Source organism: Barbus barbus (assembly GCF_936440315.1).
Source record: "Barbus barbus genome assembly, chromosome: 26".
NCBI classification, from domain to species: Eukaryota; Metazoa; Chordata; class Actinopteri; order Cypriniformes; family Cyprinidae; genus Barbus; species Barbus barbus.
Genome location: NC_136754.1, coordinates 18,760,279 through 18,783,665, shown reverse-complemented (window position 1 = coordinate 18,783,665; position 23,387 = coordinate 18,760,279). Strand labels below are relative to the sequence as shown.

The following is a 23,387-nucleotide window of genomic DNA, read 5'->3' as shown; positions in this document are numbered from 1 at the left end:
GGTTAACTATTCCTTTAACAATGGATTACCAATACTCTTTAAGTAAAAACCTAATACCTAATTACCCATAAAGAAGCAGCTGCAGTTAGAAACTACCCTCACCATTGATGGTTTGTCCTGGTGTGAATGTGGTGCTGGTTGACAGGAATCCTCCACTCGCCCATCAGGGTAAGCCGTGACCCTCCTCAAGCAACACAAACACAACAGCAGGAGAATTTCAGCATGCATATAAAAAACAACAACAGGCTTATTTATCTGATTGATTGATTGATCAAACAGCATGAAATGGTAAACAGAGTTTGAGATAATGAAGCAAAATAAATAATTTTAGTTTACTGTACGCATTTTTGTAGCCATGAAGCAGTGGAACCAATATAATATGTTTAAAAATGACCCCTTCTTCCATTGTTTTTTTCCCCCTTTACTGACTGTGTTCTTCTGCAGTTAGAGTCTAATTCAAAGAGAGCAAAGTAAACTTACTGTAAGAGTGAGATGTTTGCTCCTCCAGAAGCAGCAGTGGGACTGTGAAGTAGTTTGAAGGCTCTTTCTTGACAAAGGAAATATCTATCCCATAAATACAGACTGGTTGAATTTCAAGTGGGTGTAAAAACTCTTGTGACTGTGAATGCGTAGCATGTGTCCCAACTCTTATATTGTGTTCTAGTTTTCAGGTTTTTCCTTGTAAATGTATTGGGATTGGTACATTTACTCTCGTTCAGCAAGTGTTTAGATTTCCCCCAGAGCAAAACTTTATATGATTTATATATCAAACACGTCAAAATTTCATGTTCACTAAATATATCCTAACATTCATCTTAGAAATATTGCTGAAAACCTTAAGATTATGTTAATATCTTCTAGAACATGTGTAGTCCATGTCCGGACACAGGGCTATATAAACGGACTGTAATAATAAATACATAGATTCTATTTTCAACGAGTATGCCTATATCTTTCAATAATTCACATTAAATAAAATGTCAAATAAATGTACCATGCTTGTTGTTATGATAAACTTCTTAAAGCTTTATTTGAAAAAAAATGCAGTTTAAAACTGCTGAAAATTGACTTTCACAAGTTTATTGAACTGCTAAATGATGTGCTATATACAGTACACTATATAAACACATGGTTCTACAAAGGGTTCTTAAAAGCTAATATAATGTAAGCCTGTCTGTTTTTAAGTTAAGTGACTGAAAGTAGACCAAGGAACCTGGCAACCCATTTAAACATACATTTCTTCTATTACGTATGCACGTATGCCATGTAAAAGGAATACAAGCTATAACACCAGAATGCACATTCATGTTATCTCTGTTAGATTTATATAAGCACTGACTCCATTCATCCATTATTACACATCGAAGAAGCACAACAGACATGAAAGATTTACATGAAGATTTTATTGGCTTATAATTCAAATAACCACTTTTATTCATAGTTCACTTATCTACTCCTCCCTTTACTTTATGATTTTCCCCTATCAATAAAGATGTTTTCCTGTCTGCTCATTGTATACCTTCCTGGTGTCAGCGCATATAAAACCCTCTTATTCTTGACACACATCAGTTGTACTGACACTGTACTGTGCTGTACTTTTCTGGAAAGCAACTCAACATCGCCGTTTGATTTTGTGAAGGTTAGTAACTCTTGCATGGTTAAAACATTTACTGGAACCAAAATAGTGCACTTAATTTTTTTGTTTCCATTAAAATCTCATTAATTGACAATGTTATCATTTACCATTGTTATCAATGTGCTATTGATAACAATGAAATATTGAAAATTGAAATCTTTTTTGATTTATCCTGTTTTAGATGAATAAACAGTTTCTCATCCTGGTTTTTGGGATGAATCTTCATGCTGTAACTGCATTCAGCAATGGAGGGGTGACTCTGGCATGCGCGTCTATGGCTCCTATTCATGGAAATAATAGTGCCTCTATGTTAGAACCTCCATATAGAGTCATCACTGACGTCTCAAACTACACAGAGGGTCAGGTGATCACAGGTTTGTGACAGGACCTGTAAAAACATAGAAATTGATTTTCATAGACATGATACTAGAGCTTTTATCAGAAATAACGTCCCTCATCCTAGCCATTCTGGTAATGGCTTTTAAGCAACTGGTGTCTTGTGATTTTTTTGTGAATGTATAAGTCAGTTTCAAGTCCACAGTTCAAAGTTCACGTCTGTTTTATTTTTTGCTAGTGACACTGCAAGCAAATGAGACTGGGTTCATAGGCTTTCTTCTTCAAGCCAGGGATGAGACAGGTCCAGTAGGAAATTTCACAATCATGGGAAACGATGCTCAATTACTCAACTGTGGAACAGAGGTAAGATGTTTATTAAAAATTAACATTCTGTTATCATTTGCTCACCGTGATGTCATCCAAACCTTTATGATTTTGGGAAACTTCCTTCAAGAAAGAAGTTTTGCTTTGCATTACAGTGTTATTTATCTCTGCTGAAGTGCCTGGATGCATGTAGCAGCATTTGGAAATACAGACAGTATTGGACACACTGATGTGAACCAGCATTCTTTATCTTTCAGGGCTCAGCTGTCAGTCACACTTCAAATGTTACCAAATCAACTATTGTGGCTCGATGGAAAGCTCCTAACACCAACAACGCGGATATTCGGTTCAGGTAAAACCTATTCCACCTGTGTTCATTGTGATTATCTAATATTTACATGTATTATGTTTACAACCTTTGGTGTAATAACAGAGCTGAACAGCATTGTTTTTTTGTTTGTTTATGTAATATTTTTTAGTATTCTGATATCATACTGTAAGTAGTAACTAAATTTCATGACAAATGCTTAACCTTCATCCTTACGCATTTTGAATCTTTCCCTCATAGGGTAAAAATGACCCGGCCTAAAATTAAACTTTTTTTTTAGGGAGGGGTCCAGAAAGCTTATATTGATCCATTTTTATCATTTTTTTTTTAATCAATAAAATTTTTATATACCTTGTTTTCTTCAATCGTGTGTTTTATCATGTGTACCATGTATGTGTTTGTGTGTGCGTGTGTGTGCGCGCGCGTTTTTGTGACAAATGAGGATAAATTTGTATAATGACACAGGTATGACATAGGTATAACAAGGTGAAGGTGACTTTTCAGGACATTGACCCATGTCCCCACTTTTCAAATCGCTTATAAATCATACAGAGTGAGTTTTTTGGGGGGGAAAGTTGAAATGCACAGTCTCCTGTGAGGGCTAAGTTTAGGTGTAGGGCAATAGCACATACAGTTTGTACAGTATAAAAACCATTACGCCTATGGGATGTCCCCACTTTTCACAAAAACAAACCTGTGTGTGTGGGGGGGGGGGGGGTATTTTACCTTGGGAATATTCCGTAGTCTCAGCCCTTCATTTGGATTTTTAAAAAAAGTCTGGATTGTGTCAGATTTTTTTATTTTTTTTTATATATAAAATTTGTGTTCCAAATTCAAGTAGAACAAAAGTCACAAAGTCTTGTACCACTCAGTGAAGGATGAAGGTTAACACACATACACACACACTCTTTTTTTTTTTTTAATCATTGCTTTAATAATTCTGCAAGAGGATGTACAGTTCTCTTGCCTCATTGAAAGATGCTTTCAGCAAATAATTATTCAATAATGTGCTTTTTTTAATGAGTTTTATCTCTGTCATTGAATTTAATGGATTTATTGGCCTTTCCAGGGCAACATTTGTGCAGAATTTCTCTCTCTTCTGGGATGGCGTTCAAAGTGATCCTGTTAGATTCGTGGGTACAAATACAACAGTTGCCCCACCCCAAAGGACAACTCGCAACTCTAGTCCATCAGTTTCTCTCACAATCTATCTTCTTCTTTTACCTCTGCTGGCAATTAATTATATAAAAACTGGATGAATATTTTCAAAAATCATATCTGTTCAATGTGCAATCAATAGCTTTTTTGATTTTCAGTCATGTTATATATTTGTTGAAGTACAATGGGACTAAAAACTCTTTCCAAAATATATGAGATAATATATTAATGATTTTACATTATAAAATATAAATCATATTACCTTTGATAGAGCAACATACTGGCCTCATTGTACCCTACAGTTATATTTGTATTTACTGTATATAATGAAGCTTGTATGAAATAAATGGATTTTTATCAAATGTTAAGAATATTTTATGACAAAAGCATGAAAATACTGAACATGCATGTATGAAAAAACACCACCCATATCTCAAAACCACTTTAGTTTTATTTCTTCTTCTAGAGCAAAAATGAACACCAACAAAAACAAAATTAACAAAACAACTTTGTACATATCATACGATGTGTGTGTATTTATTTCGAAGTGTGTAAGAGCAGAATCAAGGCTTCTACAGTACACATTACAGTTGTTTGACCCGAGGACTGTGTGTCTCTATCATCAGTAGACCCACAGCTCCTCTGCAGTCCAGTTACAGGAGCTGCCTTTACCGGGTCCTGGCAGGACCACGACCAGGGCCAGTGCCCTTTTTATATAGCACCTTTTTTATGGAGGAGAGGTTGACAGCAATGGGGTTGGAGGGCTGGATATGGTCAGTTCTGGGTTCAGTGCGTCCAGTATGAGGGTCTTCACATTAACTGCAAGGCCACAGTGAGGAGCCAGACAGCCTTCACTGGCTCTTGTTCTTGCAGGACAGACAGCAGGCCTTCCTGTAGTACCAGTAAGTGCACAGCTTCACCCGCAGGACAAGGGCACAGTTAGCTGTCGCTTTATCTTGACAAGCATCCTCAGCTGGGGGGAAAATAAGAAATGGACAGTTTTAAAAGATATTAAATATGTGAAAATATAATTACATCATGAATTATTTTGGATTAAATACAAAATAAATATCAAATAATTTACTTAAATGTATTTATATTATTTCAAATATTTTTAAATGTTAAAATCTCAACAGCAAAGACAATATTATGAATAAATAAAATATGTAAATGTATTTTTTCAATGTTTCAATGCTTAAAAGTTGTATAATAAATACAAACATTTTAATATTTTTATTTATTTTTCTCATGTAAAATACTTATTTAATAGCATAATACTTACATTTAAATATATATATATATATATATATATATATATATATATATATATATATATATATATATATACAGGTCCTTCTCAAAAAATTAGCATATTGTGATAAAGTTCATTATTTTCTGTAATGTACTGATAAACATTAGACTTTCATATATTTTAGATTCATTACAACACAACTGAAGTAGTTCAAGCCTTTTATTGTTTTAATATTGATGATTTTGGCATACAGCTCATGAAAACCCAAAATTCCTATCTCAAAAAATTAGCATATCATGAAAAGGTTCTCTAAACGAGCTATTAACCTAATCATCTGAATCAACTAATTAACTCTAAACACCTGCAAAAGATTCCTGAGGCTTTTAAAAACTCCCAGCCTGGTTCATTACTCAAAACCGCAATCATGGGTAAGACTGCCGACCTGACTGCTGTCCAGAAGGCCATCATTGACACCCTCAAGCAAGAGGGTAAGACACAGAAAGAAATTTCTGAACGAATAGGCTGTTCCCAGAGTGCTGTATCAAGGCACCTCAGTGGGAAGTCTGTGGGAAGGAAAAAGTGTGGCAGAAAACGCAGCACAACGAGAAGAGGTGACCGGACCCTGAGGAAGATTGTGGAGAAGGACTGATTCCAGACCTTGGGGGACCTGTGGAAGCAGTGGACTGAGTCTGGAGTAGAAACATCCAGAGCCACCGTGTACAGGCGTGTGCAGGAAATGGGCTACAGGTTCCGCATTCCCCAGGTCAAGCCACTTTTGAACCAGAAACAGCGGCAGAAGCGCCTGACCTGGGCTACAGAGAAGCAGCACTGGACTGTTGCTCAGTGGTCCAAAGTACTTTTTTCGGATGAAAGCAAATTTTGCATGTCATTCGGAAATCAAGGTGCCAGAGTCTGGAGGAAGACTGGGGAGAGGGAAATGCCAAAATGCCTGAAGTCCAGTGTCAAGTACCCACAGTCAGTGATGCTGGTGTTGGTCCACTGTGTTTTATCAAGGGCAGGGTCAATGCAGCTAGCTATCAGGAGATTTTGGAGCACTTCATGCTTCCATCTGCTGAAAAGCTTTATGGAGATGAAGATTTCATTTTTCAGCACGACCTGGCACCTGCTCACAGTGCCAAACCCACTGGTAAATGGTTTACTGACCATGGTATTACTGTGCTCAATTGGCCTGCCAACTCTCCTGACCTGAACCCCATAGAGAATCTGTGGGATATTGTGAAGAGAAAGTTGAGAGACGCAAGACCCAACACTCTGGATGAGCTTAAGGCCGCTATCGAAGCATCCTGGGCCTCCATAACACCTCAGCAGTGCCACAGGCTGATTGCCTCCATGCCACGCCGCATTGAAGCAGTCATTTCTGCAAAAGGATTCCCGACCAAGTATTGAGTGCATAACTGAACATAATTATTTGAAGGTTGACTTTTTTTGTATTAAAAACACTTTTCTTTTATTGGTCGGATGAAATATGCTAATTTTTTGAGGGTTTTCATGAGCTGTATGCCAAAATCATCAATATTAAAACAATAAAAGGCTTGAACTACTTCAGTTGTGTTGTAATGAATCTAAAATATATGAAAGTCTAATGTTTATCAGTACATTACAGAAAATAATGAACTTTATCACAATATGCTAATTTTTTGAGAAGGACCTGTATTTAGCAGTTTAGCAGCAGTGAAAATTATATTAGTTATAAATAAATACATACATTTAAATGTTTACATCAATTTTTTCCACAGGTTAAAATCTCTTTAACCTAAAAAACTAGTAAGTAAAATAAAAAATAAATAAATATTATATATTTTAGTAATTGTGTAATGTTGAAATAAAAGTTTAATGGCAGATATCAGAAATATATAATATAATAAATACATTTAAATATTTATATTTATTTATTCCCATGTTAAAATCATGGATGGATGGATGGATTTATTGCTCTGATAGGGACTGTGTTTGACTGAAAAATGGAAGACGGTTAAATTGGCAGAAAATTTGGGAAACCTGTTTGGAAACTATCATGATTTTTGCAGTTCCATTCAGTACCACTAGTGGCACAGACACATTTCACCCTTGTAAGGCAAATCTTTGCAGAGATGTCAAGAAAAGTGCTTTAAGTAGATCTCAATGAACATCAGGGACCGAAGGACTGTACCATGTTCTCCCAACTAACTCTCTATTGCAGAACAAGGAATGTCATTGCTGTCCAAAAACACAAAATTAGCTGCCAAATTGACGACATGCATGATGCACTTCCCCTGCAAATATTAAAAACAACAAAGCATTAATCTGGTCTAAATTTCACAGGAATTAGCTTGTGTTGAGCCAAGATAGATTCACATGTGCTTTTAATTGAGCTGAGCGCTTTAACACACACTCGTTGCTGTGTTTCATTAAAAGGTACAGCGTAAACTATTTACAACTGGCATGATCAAATAACAGCCATGCCAGGGTGCGTCCTTACAGCATCTTTCCAAACAAAGATTGATTGGATTTCTTTTCAACTCACTCAAGGCCTATCTTGTTGAAAGTTTGCAATGCGTAGCCAAGCTTAGATAGGAGACCTCAGTTAGTTTGTATGTGTAGTGCTGTGGTTTGCTACAATAGTACCTGGTGGCTCAGTAGTGCAGGGCTGCACCTCACAGCTCTGCCTGGCCTCTGGTCTCAGTGTTGAATCACAGCTATGGCCCAGTTCTTCTCCTTGATAACACTTCACCTCTCGCACACGCACTCCAATCCCACATGTCTTATTACACTGCAGGGCACAGACACAAACACATGTGAGAGGCAAACATTATCCGGAATAGATAAACTGATGACTTTCAAATACAGATTTAAAATCATACAGTTTTTGAACTCAAATCTTATTCTTATTCAAATCCTATTCAAATAATTAAAATCTGCATATGTGTGTGAAAATATTCAGATGTAACCCCCTTTATAATTGTAAACATTTTCATAAGTAACTGTAATTTAATTACACATTTATTCTTAGTAACCCCTCCTAACCTGGGACCAGGATGTGGTGAACCACTTGGAGCAGGGTCTTTCAAAACAGGCCACACTGTCCGCAGGTCTGAGGGATCTGTCACACATCGTTTCAGGGAACTCCTTGTAGATGCCACCCTCCAGCCCTGCACATACCACCTGACGCGTCTTCACACCACGGCCACATGTGGCATTACACTGGGAATGTTCAAGACAAAATACTACAGTAAGCTGTGCTGTTATTGTTCAATTAAACAAAAAATATTAAAATTGTTGGTAACACTTTACAATAAGGTTCATTAGTTAATGTTAATTAATGCATAACATTAACTAAACATGAGCAATACGTTTGTTATAGTATTTATTCATGTTAATAAAACTGCAACTGTTCATTGTTAGTTTATGACCATTCATTAATATTAACAGATATAACTTTGGATTTTAATAATGCATCAGTAAATGTTGAAATTAGTATTAACTGAGATTAATACATGCTTTACAAGTATTTTTCATTATTATTTCATGTTAAGTTATCTAATGTCAACAAATGGAATCTTATTGTAAAGTGTTACCAATCCATTACTTCATTACTTGAAATGAAGATGAATATATATATATATATATATATATATATATATATATATATATATATATATATATATATATATATATATATATACATGAATATAAGCCAAAAAATGAAAATTAAAACTATTAAGTTTATTAAACTTATTAACTATTATTAAGAGAACTTAAATATGTGCCATACAGTAAATATAAATAAACTGAAATAAATATAAATTGAAGCTAAACAAATATATATATATATATATATAAAAACTAGTAAAAATGTTAAAAGCACACAACATAATTACTAAAAAAACTAAAATGAAAATATAAAAATTAGTGCTGTCAAACAACTAATCACATCCAAAGTAAAAGTTTTTGTTTCCATAATATATGTGTATACTCTGTGTATTAATTAAATATATATATATATATATATACACACACACAAACACATGCATGTATATATTTAAGAAAAATATGTTGTTTATATATTAATATATATATATATAATATAATAATTCAAATATATAAATGTATATGTAAATATTTTCTAAATATATACTGTATGTGTGTGTGTTTATATACATAATAAATAAACACAGTGCACATACAGTGGTGTGAAAAGTGTTGGCCCCCTTCCTGATTTTTTATTTTTTGGCATGTTTGTCACACTTTTATGTTTCAGATCATCAAACAAATTTAAATATTATTCAAAGATAACACAAGTAAACACAACATGCAGTTTTTAAATGAAGGGTTTTTTATGAAGGGAAAACAAAATCCAAACCCACATGGCTCTGTGTGAAAAAGTGTTTTTCCTATTGAGATGCTGTGGCATGACCTTAAAAAGGCGGTTCATGCTCTCAAACCCTTCAATGTGGCTGAATTACAACAAGATGAGTGGGCCAAAATTCCTCCACAGCACTGTAACAGACTCATTGCAAGTTATCGCAAATGCTTGATTGCAGTTGTTGCTGCTAAGGGTGGCCCAACCAGTTATTAGGTTTAGGGGGCAAGCACTTTTTCACACAGGGCCATGTGGGTTTGGATTTTATTTTCCCTTCATAATAAAAAACTTAATTCAAAAACTGCATGTTGTGTTTACTTGTGTTATCTTTGATTAATATTTAAATTATTTTGATGATCTGAAACATTCAAGTGTGACAAACATGCAAAAAAAAAAAAAAAAAAAAAATCAGGAAGGGGGCCAACACTTTTTCACACCGCTGTACATATATTATGTAAACAAAAACTTTTATTTTGGATGCGATTGATCGGGATTAATCGTTTGACAGCACTAATAAATACTATAATAGCATTAAAATAATGCTAAAATAACAATGCATAGGAGATGGATGGGAAAAGTTACCATAAATTGCAGTACATAGGGGCAACTCACCTGTTCCCACTCTTGCTCCACCCAGTGGGCGGGGCAGTTTTTGTCTCCACATGGATGCACGGTCAGCGGCTTGAGCTCTGGATCACACTGGCCATCAGAAATCACCTTCCCACTGCTGTTCTTACACACCACATAGCGTCTCATCCTGCCCTCCCCACATGGCCCTGAGCACTTAGAGAGGGAGAAGCAAAGACACATAACGTCGTCATGTTTAATGGACAACCTAAAGTTTTAAATTTAAATGTCATATTTTACAGGACGTTTTCTGAAACCCACCGGCCCCCAGTCGGAGATGGTCCACCTGCGGTCACAGGGCGACCCTTCGCACTCTCTCTGGCTGACCGGTCTGGTGGACTCGTTACAGAGTCTGGCCTCCATGGAGCAGCGCACCTCACGGCTCCTCACCCCACGACCGCCGCACCGCGCTGAACACTGTCAGAATGACAAACAGCCATTGCTGTTGCGTTTGATACACTTTTGGGTCTAAACTTAATTTAAATTAGAATTTTAAAAAATTCATTACTTGAAATATGGTCATAGATAACGGAAAAATAATAAAATATAAAACTTTATTTCATCTAGTTGCAAGGGCATTAACTATGACTTTGGCCTCAATAACCTATTAATACTAATTTGCTGCTTATTAATAGTTAGTAAGGTAGTCGTTAAATTTAGGTATTGGGTAGGATTAGGGATGTAGAATATGCCCATGTGCTTTTTAAGTAATAATAATAAACAGCCAATATGTGATTAATAGTCCTGCTAATAAACAACCTGTAAATAGTGAGAAGTGGTTCCTATACTAAAGTGTTACCTAAAATTTAAAATGAAAGTGGAAATACAGTTCCCTCCAAAAGTTTGGAAACACCCTAGAAAAGTGGGGTTTTGGACAATATTGGCATGAATCCTTTTTATTTTGTGATAATTTTGTGCTGATAAGGGACAACACAAACTACGAAAACATATTTTATTACATAAAGTTTAACATAGAAAACACGTACATTTTCAGAATATCCACCATTAGCAGCTATTACAGCTCTGCATAATCTGGGCATCCGAGCTGTCAGTTTATTCAAACATTGACTTTGAATTGGCAATCAATTGTTGAAGCTACAGTGTTAAGGTGTGCTGACCCAAAAATCTTTTAAAAACCTGGGCCAAGTTTAAACCAGTAACCAGGCATCACAGCTGGCAAAGGGGCATGTCTGACTTTGATATGTATATATTGCCATTATTATGTTTTATTGCTGGTCTTCAATGATAATGTCAAGTTACTTTAATGTATTTGCACCAAAAAAATTATAAGGATTTATGCTGATATCATCCAAAACCACACTTTGCCAGGGGTGTTTCCAAACTTTTGGAGGGCAGTGTATAAAAATAAAAACTAATTCAAAACATTTTTAAATATATATAATTTACATTTATTTGCAATTAACATGCAATTAAAAACATTACATTCAGTTCACACACGATTTACATTTTATTTTAAGGTGTCCTTGTTACAGTGTAATTGTAAATGTAAGTACTAAGCAATATATGAACAACGTACTTACTATATGGTTTGGGTTAAGATAAGGGTTTGGTTTAGGGTTACTTGCATGTAATTATGCATAATTAATTGTTATTTTAATAGTAAGTACATGTAATGTGTAACAAGGACACCTTAAAATAAAGTGTTAACGCATATTCTTTTAAAGTATAATATTTCTGTAATCGGTGCTCTTTTTAAAAGCATGCTAACTTCTTTTTCACAAGGGTTTTCTTCGTAAAACTGCTTTGGAGCATTTTGTATTGTGAAAAGTGTTACACAAATAAACTGAACTGGCGGTTAATATTCAATTCACATGTAGATTTTAAACAAAGCCTTGAGCCTAAAGCCTTTACACACTGACCTCAGACCAGTCTGAGATCTCCCATTGCGGGCCGCAGCTTTTGCTCTTGCAGGCTTTCCGTGTGATGGGCTTCTGCAGCTCCGCAGCCTGACACAGCTCATCATAAACAGAGCTGTCAAATCCCGGCGCCATCATCTTCCAGCAGCGCACCGTGCGGAACTGAAACCCCTCTCCACATGTCCGGGAACACTCACTCCAGCGACTAGTTTCCCACCTGCCTCAGAATATACAATACAACAACTTAAGATCTGTCATCAACAGCATCTGCGGCTTCCAAATATCTACCCTTATGAAATTATATCAAAACTCAAGTTTTCAGTATCAAACCTGGGAAGGCACTCTTTCCCTGTGCAGAACTCATGTATGGGCTCCGGCCTGGTCAAAGCGTTGCAGTAGCTCTCATCCACCTCTGACCCGTCATACTTCACACATAAGGCATAAGATGTGCTTATGCCTACAGACACAGTGTATAGTGTCAGGTCGGTTGTGTGTTTGCAAATGTATCGCACTGTCTGTGTGTGCTTGTGATTTCACCTGTTGTACATGTCGAGCTGCAGGGCGCATACGCAGAAACCTTCCATCTGTACATGTCCGACATGCTGATGTCATGATCTAGAGATTCCACCTCAAACTCATTCCTGCGGGAGTAGGAGACGAGAGAAAGAGAAATCTTTTACTTATCTCACACAATTAAAATATTATATATTTTTCTTATCTAATGTTAAAACAATGTTTTTCATGAGTTTCAACTAATCACAAGGAAAAACAAGTCTGTTTTAACAAGGAAATTAGACCTTTATATGCTATCATACAACATAGACCATTTGTTTTGTTGCTTTCACTTAATAGTAACAGATAAATTAGAGTTACATTATAGCTATATAATTTGGCACATTGTTTCAAATTGTTTTGTAAAGTAAATTTAGTCAAAAATTAAGATAAATATAGAAACAAAAATTTACTTGTATATATTTTTTAAAAAGTAAATATATGAAATATATATAAAAATTCATTGCAAAAAAAGAAAATGTTAATTATTTTGTGGTCGGAACAGTGAAAATATTGGCTCGCCAAAAACAAAAATAAAAAATGTATCCAATCCAACGTTTTTTTTCTTTTTCTGAATTAGTCATTTAATTATGACAAGACAAAATATACACCTAAGAAATTGCTACAAGAGTTGATATGCCATTTACGTGAATAAGGTAAGACAGGAATTAGCCAGTCCAAGTTTAAACTGTCTTGTGGTCCTTTCCCAGCTCTGTTCTCCTCAGTTCTGTTCTTTTCCCCACATGATTCCTGTCTCAAATCAAACTGCCCAAGTACAGCCACAAAAGCCAAAAATATAACTATAAAAATATTAAAGCCTGTTATTTTACAGGACATAGGCTCAAACGAGTGCACTTATAACTCAGACCTTGAATTCACCCATCCTGACGCTTTCACACTTTATATGTTTGCATAAGTCTGAACAAGAATTTGATTCTTGGACTACATTATCATCAATACAGTTACTATAGCAGAAAATGTAAATCCCCCGAGTTCCTACATATCCATAATTTAAGAAAAGGTCCATTTATTTTTCATAATTTCATGTTAACTTGCCCTTTGAGAACTAAAGGCTGGAAATTAAAAACCTTTCTACCTTTTTCTACCCTAACAAGCACATCTGTGGAAATGATGCAGTGACATTTTGAAAGATTGGTGCACATTTCCATTCATAACAACTCAAGCCAGACAGTGGCAATACATATGTCAGAGCATTCATCTAAAGGCTCAATCCGCTCATATGCCTTCCGTCTGACCTCTCGCTGTGAGGGGTCTGCACTGGCTCCACCTGGTGGACCTGGAGAAGGTTGGACCGGTGGCTTGTCGAGTCATTAGTCCTTGCCTCAAATACAGACTCTCCATCTGGACCGAGCATGTCCAGGTTGCCCGGGTAGATCTCCAGTGTCAGGCTGTTGTCCAGTGAAGAGTTGAGCTTGAGTACAGCACAACCTGTGAGTGCAGAACTGTCTTTACAGGGGTGTCTGGAGCCTGAGGGCCAAGGCGCTCCATCATAGAAGAGACTCTTCAGCACCGGTGTAGATGTGTGGTTGGAGTCACTGGAACTAGACGAATCACCATCAATCAGGTTGGAATCAGGGCCTGGACAACAGCAAAGCATGTTTAAATGTGAAATCAATCAATCAATCCATGGCATCTTAGTCTTTTCTTTATAGTATACAATTTTCTGTACAGTATATACATGAACTAAATATCTATATTTTAGATGACCTTTACAGAATGTACTCTGTACTGAACAAAATATAAACTACCATTCAAAAGTTTGGGTTCGGTAAAGATTTTTAAAGAAATGAACACTTGTATTGAGCAAGGACAAATTAAATTTATCAAAAGTGACAGTAAATACAGTAAAAACATTTATAAAGACAATGTAAAAGGTTTCTTTTTAAATAAATGTTGTTCTTTTCAACTATATATATATATATAGTGACTGAAGGGTCATGTAACACTAAAGACTGGAGTAAGCTTTGCCATCACAGGAGTAAAATACATTTTAAATATATTCAAATTAAAATAACAACAATATTAGCATATTTAGCATGTTTTTAATAGACTCTTTAGTACAGCTAATAATAACAGATTTTATATCTGTAGCTACATCCGTCATAAACTGTAATACAATTATCCAGAATTAGTTATAATTTAAGTATTGTACAGTATACTTTATTGCAATATGAATACTTTTCAGAACTTTTTTTCTGTTACAGTGCATAGACTTAAAAATATTATGCAGTTATAACATACCTCTTTAAATTCAAGTTCTGACACTGATGTTGCTATCACACTTTCACACTACATTTACCTGAGTTTGAAATCATGTTTCATATTGTCAAAATATTCCCACATTTACATCAATCATGAACCATACTGTAGTTCATATGAACAGAACACCCTTTTTCTAAAAAGACCCAAAAGCAGTTTTCAAGCAAAACAACTTTTACACAAATCAAATAAAGTTAAACTTTATGGTCAGTCAAACCCAGTCAGTCCGCACAAAATCCTCTAGTGTGAAAGCAACATGAAATGCCAATAAATGAGCTCAAAATGTTTTCACTAAAGCTTACTTACCAAAACTGCCTTGCGCCTCAAGATGGTGCATTTCATCATCTAGCTCATTCTGGAGGACCTCACTGGCAGGTCTAAACAATACCAGACCAGGCAGCTCACTGAAGTTTACAGAGGCCTGAAGTTCCCACAACAGCTCCTCATGACCCACATGCACCTCCACATTATCTTGAGGTCCCAGTGAAGTGCTCTGGTTGCCTTTTTTTCCATACTCCTTACGAGCCTCAATTTCATTATGAGTGGACAGCTCCGTAGAGGACGTGTTCACCTTCTGCTCTGCCGATGAGGGGTCTTTGGATGTCTTTGACATCAGGTTGCTTATTTGAGGTTGCTCAGGTGTAGACACCATGGGAGATGCCGCCCTCAGCTCCGGAGCTCGAGGAACTGTGTACTCATATGTGATGTGAGGCATCTTTCCATTGAGGTTGTAATACTGAACAAAAAGAAAACAGGTACTTAAAAAAGACAAGGAATATACTATAGACCAGCTGGCTGAGATATTTACATATCAGATCAAAATAAAAACATGGTTGTGATGATTTTACATACCTATATACCTACCATGACATTCAGGGCCTGATGGGTGGGACCCTGAGCCATGATGTACTCAAAGCCATCAGAGAAGAGGTTAGCCGGCCTCCTATACTTAAAGACTGTCCCAGCAACATGGAAGTTCTGTGGATTGTCAGTCACACTGTTCCCATTGAAGAAGAAGTGACCAGCTTCATCAGACAGAGCTACAAGATGAAAAAAGAGATATTTAATCGTTTTTTCTCTCTTCTCTTTGCCCACCTGAATTTTGACAGATCAACCCAAGAAACTCTTACCCAAGATATTTTCAGTTCTCCGCCGCTCTATGATTTGGATATCAGTAGCACCAACCGGTATATTGGTTATGAACACATAACCTAAAGAAACAATGACAAATGGATACATTTGAAATGATCTGTTACATTTAATTATTTGTACATAATGTTTGTGTTTAATGAGTGAGTAAAATTAGACATCTTTGTTAAATAGATAAAATTCTGTCATTATTGACTCACTCTGATATAGTTCCAAACATGTATAACTTTATTTGTTTTGTGGAATATAAAATAATATATTCTGAAGAATGTTGGTAATCAAACAGTTTTGGTTCTCATGTCAAAAAAATATAATGGATGTCAATGGGAACTGAACTTGTTTGTTAACCAACATTCTTCAAAATATTTTATTTTATGTTCTACAGAACAAAGAAAGTTATTCAGGTTTGGAATGATATGAGGGTTAGCAAATAATGACGGAATTTTCATTTTTGGCTGAATCCATCAATTTTGGCTATCCCTTTAATTTATCAAATAAATGGATAAAAGGTAACAAATTTGGCCAGAGATGGTCTATTTAACATTTAATGCTAACATAAAGTATACCTAACTGTGTGATCCCTTTCCGGTAAGATCCTGAGATGCGATAACAAGAACCTCCGTTTCCACCACAGACGCCACATTTGTCTATGGTTTTACTGGAATACAATTTCCCATCACACCCTACCACCTGCAACCAAGAGAATAGAACGGTAAGCATTGAGCATAATCTCACAAACACGGGGGAAAAGTGATCTTTTTTTTATCGCAGAGGATTACACTTTCCCATACAGTACCTCATATTTAGAAGATTCTTAATTATTCATTCTCATATCCTGATTATTACACTTAGATTACCTTTGCTGTCATATAACACCCATTTAAAGTTAATCTTTAAAAACACTAATAACTTAATAACAATGTTAAATGTAATCTTTAACACATCAATGTCTGATTTATTCATTTTAGAATAATACATTATTTATACATTTAAAATTTTATAAATGTAGAATAAATTGATGACGATTCATGATTTCTTCTTATGAGACCTATCGCTATCAATCAATAAAGCAATTGTCAATTGAAAAACTGCTTTGGCTAGAATGTCAAGCATCCTTAATATATAGCATTAATGTAACCTTATCAACTTACGACCTTGGCTGCTTGAAGCTTGGAATAATCTTTGCACCAAATATTATTCTGACATACCTGACACTGGCCCTCAATGCAAACACCCTGGTAGATCCCATCCCTGCAGAACGTCCCATCATGGGCAGGCACCAACAGCTGCCTTTCTGCTGTGGTTGTGGTGCACTGGAGGTCACATGGCTTATTGGAGATGTTGATGTAATCATCTGAACAGGAGGTGACATCAGCAAAATATCATTACGATCTAGGCTTCAGAGAATTCCTCTAAAGATAATAGGACTTATATGGCATTGAGAGGCCTCTTTTATACATAGGGGACTATGGGCTGAAGAAATAATCCTAAAGAGGCATCTGTGACCTATAATAGAGCTGGCCAGGGGCCAAGACAAGAAATTCAGAAGAGTCTAAAACACTGAAAGGCTGGAAGACTAGGAAGCAGAGCAAATTAAAGAGATTTGAAAAAAGAGACAGAAAGAGGTGGAAAAAGAAAACACTGAGGGACGTTTTTTTTTACCCGGATAAAGTGGAACCCACTCATAGTGCTTCCTGCCGAAGGCTTTGGCATTGAACTGAGAGCACTGGTGCTGTTTGAAGCTGATTCTGCTGTTTGGGCACGGCTAGGCAAACATCCAGGCAACAATAAAGACACAGCTTGTGAGCCAGGCAACAGGTTAAACAGCCTGCAGATATTAGAGCTTCAAGCCAACATGTGTAAAAATGCACAGTTATGCCAAATGGCATGGATGGAGTATTCCACCCAGCAACACAGTCACATTATTATGGGTAATCCTTTAATTATACACAAACATCTTTATGAAGATCTCCTGAACTTTTGGCATACCTGATTTGTACACAGCTGATACTGTTTGGACGGTCCAGTGCAGAACGAACTGTTGATGTTTTGGGTCGACGTCAGTCTGAAAAAGAGTTATCTGTATATAAGTCCTCCAGATCTTGATGGGACATTCCATTTTTTCTCATTCATGAAATTATCTGTAGATATCAAAAATTCTTGGAATGCACACACCTACCTAGAAGTTATTAACCTATAGCCGATATTTTTTATTTTGTCTTAAAAAATATTATAAGTAAATGCAATAAAATAAACCAAATTGTAACTTAAATCAGTCGTTTTCAGTGATTTTTGGCATTTATATGTTATAGATTAATAAACTATTAGTTGTTTTTAAAGATAAATTTTAAGTGCAAAGGCGATATAAATGTAAACATAGAGGAAATTAGCTGCGCAATTAAATATCCAATGTCAAACATCTCAGATGAATTAAAAAACATGAATATCCCTTATATAATACTTTTAATATATATTAATACTTTTCTATCATTACTACTGTTATATTTGAATTAATATTTTTAATTAGCTTTTGATTTTCTATACTTTCTGTTTTTATTTTATTTAATTTTTTTGCCATTTTGTTATGTGCTTTTGTCATTTTTATTGTTTTTCTTTTCTAAATATTACTATCCATCCATCCATCCATCCATTATCTCCCGCTTATCCGGAATTGGGTCGCGGAGGTAACAGCCTAAGCAGGGAAACCCAGACTTCCCTCTCTCCGGCCACTTCGTCCAGCTCTTCCAGGGGGATCCCAAGGCGTTCCCAGGCTAGCCGAGAGACATAGTCTCTCCAACGTGTCCTGGGTCTTCCCCGAGGTCTCTTCCCGGTGGGACATGCCCGGAACACCTCCCCAGGGATGACAGGGATGACCTCCCCATCCTAGACAGATGCCCGAGCCACCTCATCTGGCTAAATATTACTATTTGGGTTTTATTTATTTTAGTTGTTTAGTTTAGTTTTCATTTATTCACAGTAATTATATTTAGCGCTTCAACTTATTTCTGTATTTCAATTAGTTGCCAAATAAATATTTCTCAGTTTTATTTAGTTTAATTTTTGTTATTTTATTTTTTATTTCAGATTAATTCCACATAGGTTTAGGCAGTCAACTAGTTAACCTGTAACAGGATACTTCAGCATCCCATACTGGTAACCAGCATCCATATCCACAGCGTATGCCACTGGGATCCCTCTAAACGTTTTCATACATGATTCTCCTCATCTTTCTTCCTCTCTGTCCCCTCCCCCAACGCACACACCTTTTTCTGCCTCCACCATACTGGGAAGTGCTAATTTGGCTCAGCTAGGGCCCTTGTCTTTGGGTGCTCTGGAGGATATTAGTCAAGGGGGAATTCTCTCGCATTTCCCTCTCTCTCATGTGAGGGTTCACTTGGGTTATTCTGCGCTCTGGTGTAGGCTGAGGAAGGGAAGCGTTGATCTATACACATTTTTATCTTTAATGGATGGAGGAAATTCAATTTTCATATTTTCTCTCATTCTTTGGAGAAAATTAATAAACTATTTGTTTAAAATCAACTAAAACATATAATGCATTTGAATAAATGGATTAAATTAAATATAAACAAGTTGCAGATCAATCTTGTTAACTAAGTCAAACAACAAGAAAGAGAAACTGTGCATTCAGGGCCAAATAATCCCACATTAAATTAATTTTGTGACCTTCAAGTTGATCGTGAGTGACATTGCCCGGAGTGAAAAGTGGGTTCAGACCAGGGTCAAATTGACAGCCTTCAGGTCATAGTGGAGAACCTTGCACAATGCATCAGACCTGTCACTTCTGATTAGTACAGAATCAGAGGGTAATTTTTTGTAATATCTGAGAGCGGTGTACTTCTGCTGCAGACAGTGACGCTCTTGAGAGCGCACTCCTCCTCCACAGGTACGGGAACAGGTGGACCAGCTGCTCCATTCACCCCACCACTGCGCTACCTCGTCTGGCTGCTTCTGGAAATCCTCCCTCCCCTCACTGCTGTCCTGGCAAAGACAGAGACACAGTGCTTCACTGCTGCACGCTTGCATGATAACATGGAAAATCTGTAAAGAATGCCAGTTATTGTCAGACACAAGCACTTCTCTGTGTAACTTGTGGGTAAAAGCGGTCATGACTCTCAAGGCACTAACATTAATCAAATGTTGTTGTAGTACAGATCTTGTTTCCTATGTTGGACTAGTAAAGTATTAAAAACTGCAACTTATTTAAAGAAATTGTTGAAATGTTATATAATACAGAATATAGACTTTGTAGGATTTTGGAATTGAAACCACTTGTCATATTGCAATGTTTTTATATATTTTAAAATAGATAATATTGAGATTTTGTTTCCTGTGTTGGACTTAAGCATTTACAATGAAGAATTAAAAACTAAATTTTACCTTTTTAAAAATTACATGGTTAAATTTTAAGACATAAAGCAACTTAAGCAAATTTAAACATTCAATTAAAAAAATTAAACATTTGCAAATTTAACATTACAATATAATATAATATAATACACAGAACATAAAGTATTTGTAGCTTGTTTTCTGTGTTGGACTCAAATACTTGCTGTGAAGCATTAACAGCTCACACCATCATTAAAAATACATTTGCAATATAATATAGAATGTGAAGATTCTGTAGTACTGATACTCTGGTATATAAGTTGTAAAAATAGAAGGATAGAATAGAGTGTGATGAGAATAGAAAATAGAAAGCAGAATAAAAAAGAAAAATAGGACAGTAAAAAAAAAAGCACTTTGGCTAAAATCCAAAACAGACTGGCTGTCTATGAATTTTCATCGAGGAAGTCCAGACAAGCCTAGACATTAAAGTTTAGAGAGACGTAAGAGAGAGAGAACAGTGGAGGGCAGTTTTAAGGAAAGAGATGGAGTCGAAGGTGAATGGAGCCCCTCTAACGGCCCAGATGAAAGGCCCAGCGACTGTAGGCAAATTAAGCATACTCCTGTTGTCTAGACAGCAGGTTAATCGCTCCTCTTCAAGCCGTGCATCACTGAACTTTAACACAACACAGGCACGGCTCCATGGAAAGTCTTGTGAAGCTCTCAAAGAGAAGGTTGCTCTCAAACCGGCTTTAATGGTCAATGTTTGGATTTTGGTATAAGGAGGAGGATTTACACAAAGACCATTTTCTTCCTAGAGCTCAATGCACCCGTTGACCTATCCTGAATAGTGCGCTGTTTAATCCACAACTGACATTTTGACATAGATGTCCACTTACTGTCTTTTTTTCATGACTGAGTTTCTTTAGAAGCACAGTATGGACTTACAGTAAAGTATGACCCTTGAAGAGAGAACACTTACTTGTCCTGCAGGCTTGTAGAAATGCATAATGGTATGTTTAGATGTAAAGGAGTTTAGCAGCCCCTCTCTACAAACCCAAATAGCTTGGCAAGAGCAAATCCAGTGTCCCCCGTCCCAAACGCAGGGGATGTTAAGGGGATCTTGTCCAAACAAGTCTGCATGCCCATATGTTTTTTATTTGAATGCCTTCTGGATGTTTAGATTCTAAATAGACAATAGACATTTCCCCACTTTCCAATGTATCCTAAAATGGAGACCCCCTAAGGAGACCACAAGGGCCAGATGAGTTTCGAAATGTCATTGCGAAATTGATGGTGCAGGGTGGGGCCATGGTGGGGGATTTTTGACAAAATCCTAATATTAAACAGCCCAAACTCTTATAGATTAACATACAAATGAATACAGAGTTATATGCGAACCAATATATATTTGTTCTTTTGTGATTTTAGTTCAAGAATTTTTTCTTTATTATTTCTATTAAATAAATTTCTATTTTACTAAATATTAACATCTCTGATACATGTTTTGGTCAGTGCACTCTCGAATTCTCTCATCAGAAAAAACAAAGTGCAGTACATAGCAGGACCAGGACGCGACTAAGCTTTACGTACATTGTAAATCATCCTTTTGATTCGAATCTTTTCAATGAATCGGTTACAAAAACATGTTTGAACCTTCCTTAATGAATCGGATTGAATCAACGCGGTCAACAACATTGAATCGGCTCTTTCAAATGGAGTGAAATGTAAGTTGAATTGTAGAAATATTAAACAATTACAACTTGATTGACTTGAATGACAGCTTTATAAACGCATATAAGAGTTTGTTTTAAGACATTCAAACCTAAAACATTCAAGCGGTGTAAATGAATTTTACAACCATTTAGTATAAATTATTACCGTGATTAGAACGTTATTTAACGGTTAATTAATTTAACGTTATTAAACGTTTCTTAGAATGTTCATCATCATAAGGACATTTTGAGAATGCTGGTCGTAGAACGTTTTCTTTCAACATTATGAGAATGTATATCAAATATTAATGAAGTTAGAACGTTCCATTGTATTTATGTAATGTAAAAAAAATCCCGTAAAGTGTGAGAATATTCCCCGTTAGCTGAGAATAATTTCCTTCAAAAAAGAGTACGTAAACACGGGACCGTTTAATGACGTAATTACGTGGTGACTGAAAATGTTTTTGAATAAGGTTCTTTGAAACTAACTGTTCGAAAGAACCGATTCGAAGAGTTCTCAGCACTAGATTCACCTCGATTCAACTCGCTCTTAACTCAAACATGCAACAGAAAGAAAAGTTGTCACTGCCACAGAGTCCAGAAGCGAGGTGAACAAGAGCTTTTCAAGAATAACAATTCACTTATAATTCATTCATTAGCTCAGGAATTGTTAAATAGGCTACTGTCGCGAAATTTCAAAAAGTGCTTGCAGAAATCGCTATAAAATCGTAAAAATAATGTGCAGCTTTAATTTGGGAAATCCCAGACATAAAAACTCCATCTGGGCTTTGATCTCAGAACCCGAAACGGCACAAAACGCGGTATAAAAGAGCAATGGTTTGACCTCGTGAACGTGGTCAAAACCGTGTTTTGGTGTGAAAGTTTGATGTTAAGCCCGCCACAGTGGCTCTTCTCGTTCCCCGCATTTTAACCGGCATTTGTAACTGAGCGCTTAATCAACCAGCGTTAGTAGATCAAGCGCAAACAGTGTTTCACAGCGATCTGTACAAAAATGAACGCGATTTACCTTAACATTTGCACCTGCAGCTGTATTAATAATCCATAAGTGTAAGAAAAAGTAGTGTAGTAGAATATGTCCGAATCTTGCAGTCCAGAGACAGTACATGTTTCATTTGAGAACAAGGAGACCTCGCCCCCCTGATCTTAACCAAAGACTAAAGAGAGAGAGGGGCTCGCACTTTGAGGTCTAACGGTGAACGAAACCCTTGATGCATTAATGGCTTTACAACCTGCTGGAAGAAAAGAGAAGAAAATAAAAGGGGGCTGGTCAGACCCACTGTGATTGACCTTGTAGAAGATTTCAAAGTACAGCATCCATCTCTACTAGGATCCAGAAACAGACGCCTGCCTAAATTAGTCATGTGAATAGTCTGAGTGAACTTCTAATAACAGGACAGTTACACAAAGGCACTCGGAATCACCTGGCAT

General features: G+C 36.2%; 1 protein-coding gene across 1 annotated transcript; it reads right to left on the bottom strand.

The window, feature by feature from the left end:
• Nucleotides 1-4,214: 4,214 nt before the first annotated feature.
• On the bottom strand, nt 4,215-23,064 carry LOC306845645 (ADAMTS-like protein 2; the record flags this gene model as incomplete). The annotated part of the gene is made up of 18 exons (XM_079378557.1): nt 4,215-4,755; nt 7,660-7,804; nt 8,059-8,235; nt 10,007-10,177; nt 10,283-10,438; nt 11,902-12,115; nt 12,229-12,355; nt 12,436-12,539; nt 13,707-14,049; nt 15,037-15,466; nt 15,595-15,770; nt 15,861-15,941; nt 16,446-16,569; nt 17,088-17,233; nt 17,542-17,644; nt 17,869-17,944; nt 19,736-19,878; nt 22,966-23,064. 18 exons carry the CDS (start codon nt 23,062-23,064, stop codon nt 4,634-4,636), a joined length of 2,937 nt encoding a protein of 978 aa, XP_079234683.1. The 3' UTR covers nt 4,215-4,633.
• Between the last annotated feature and the right edge of the window lie 323 nt (nt 23,065-23,387).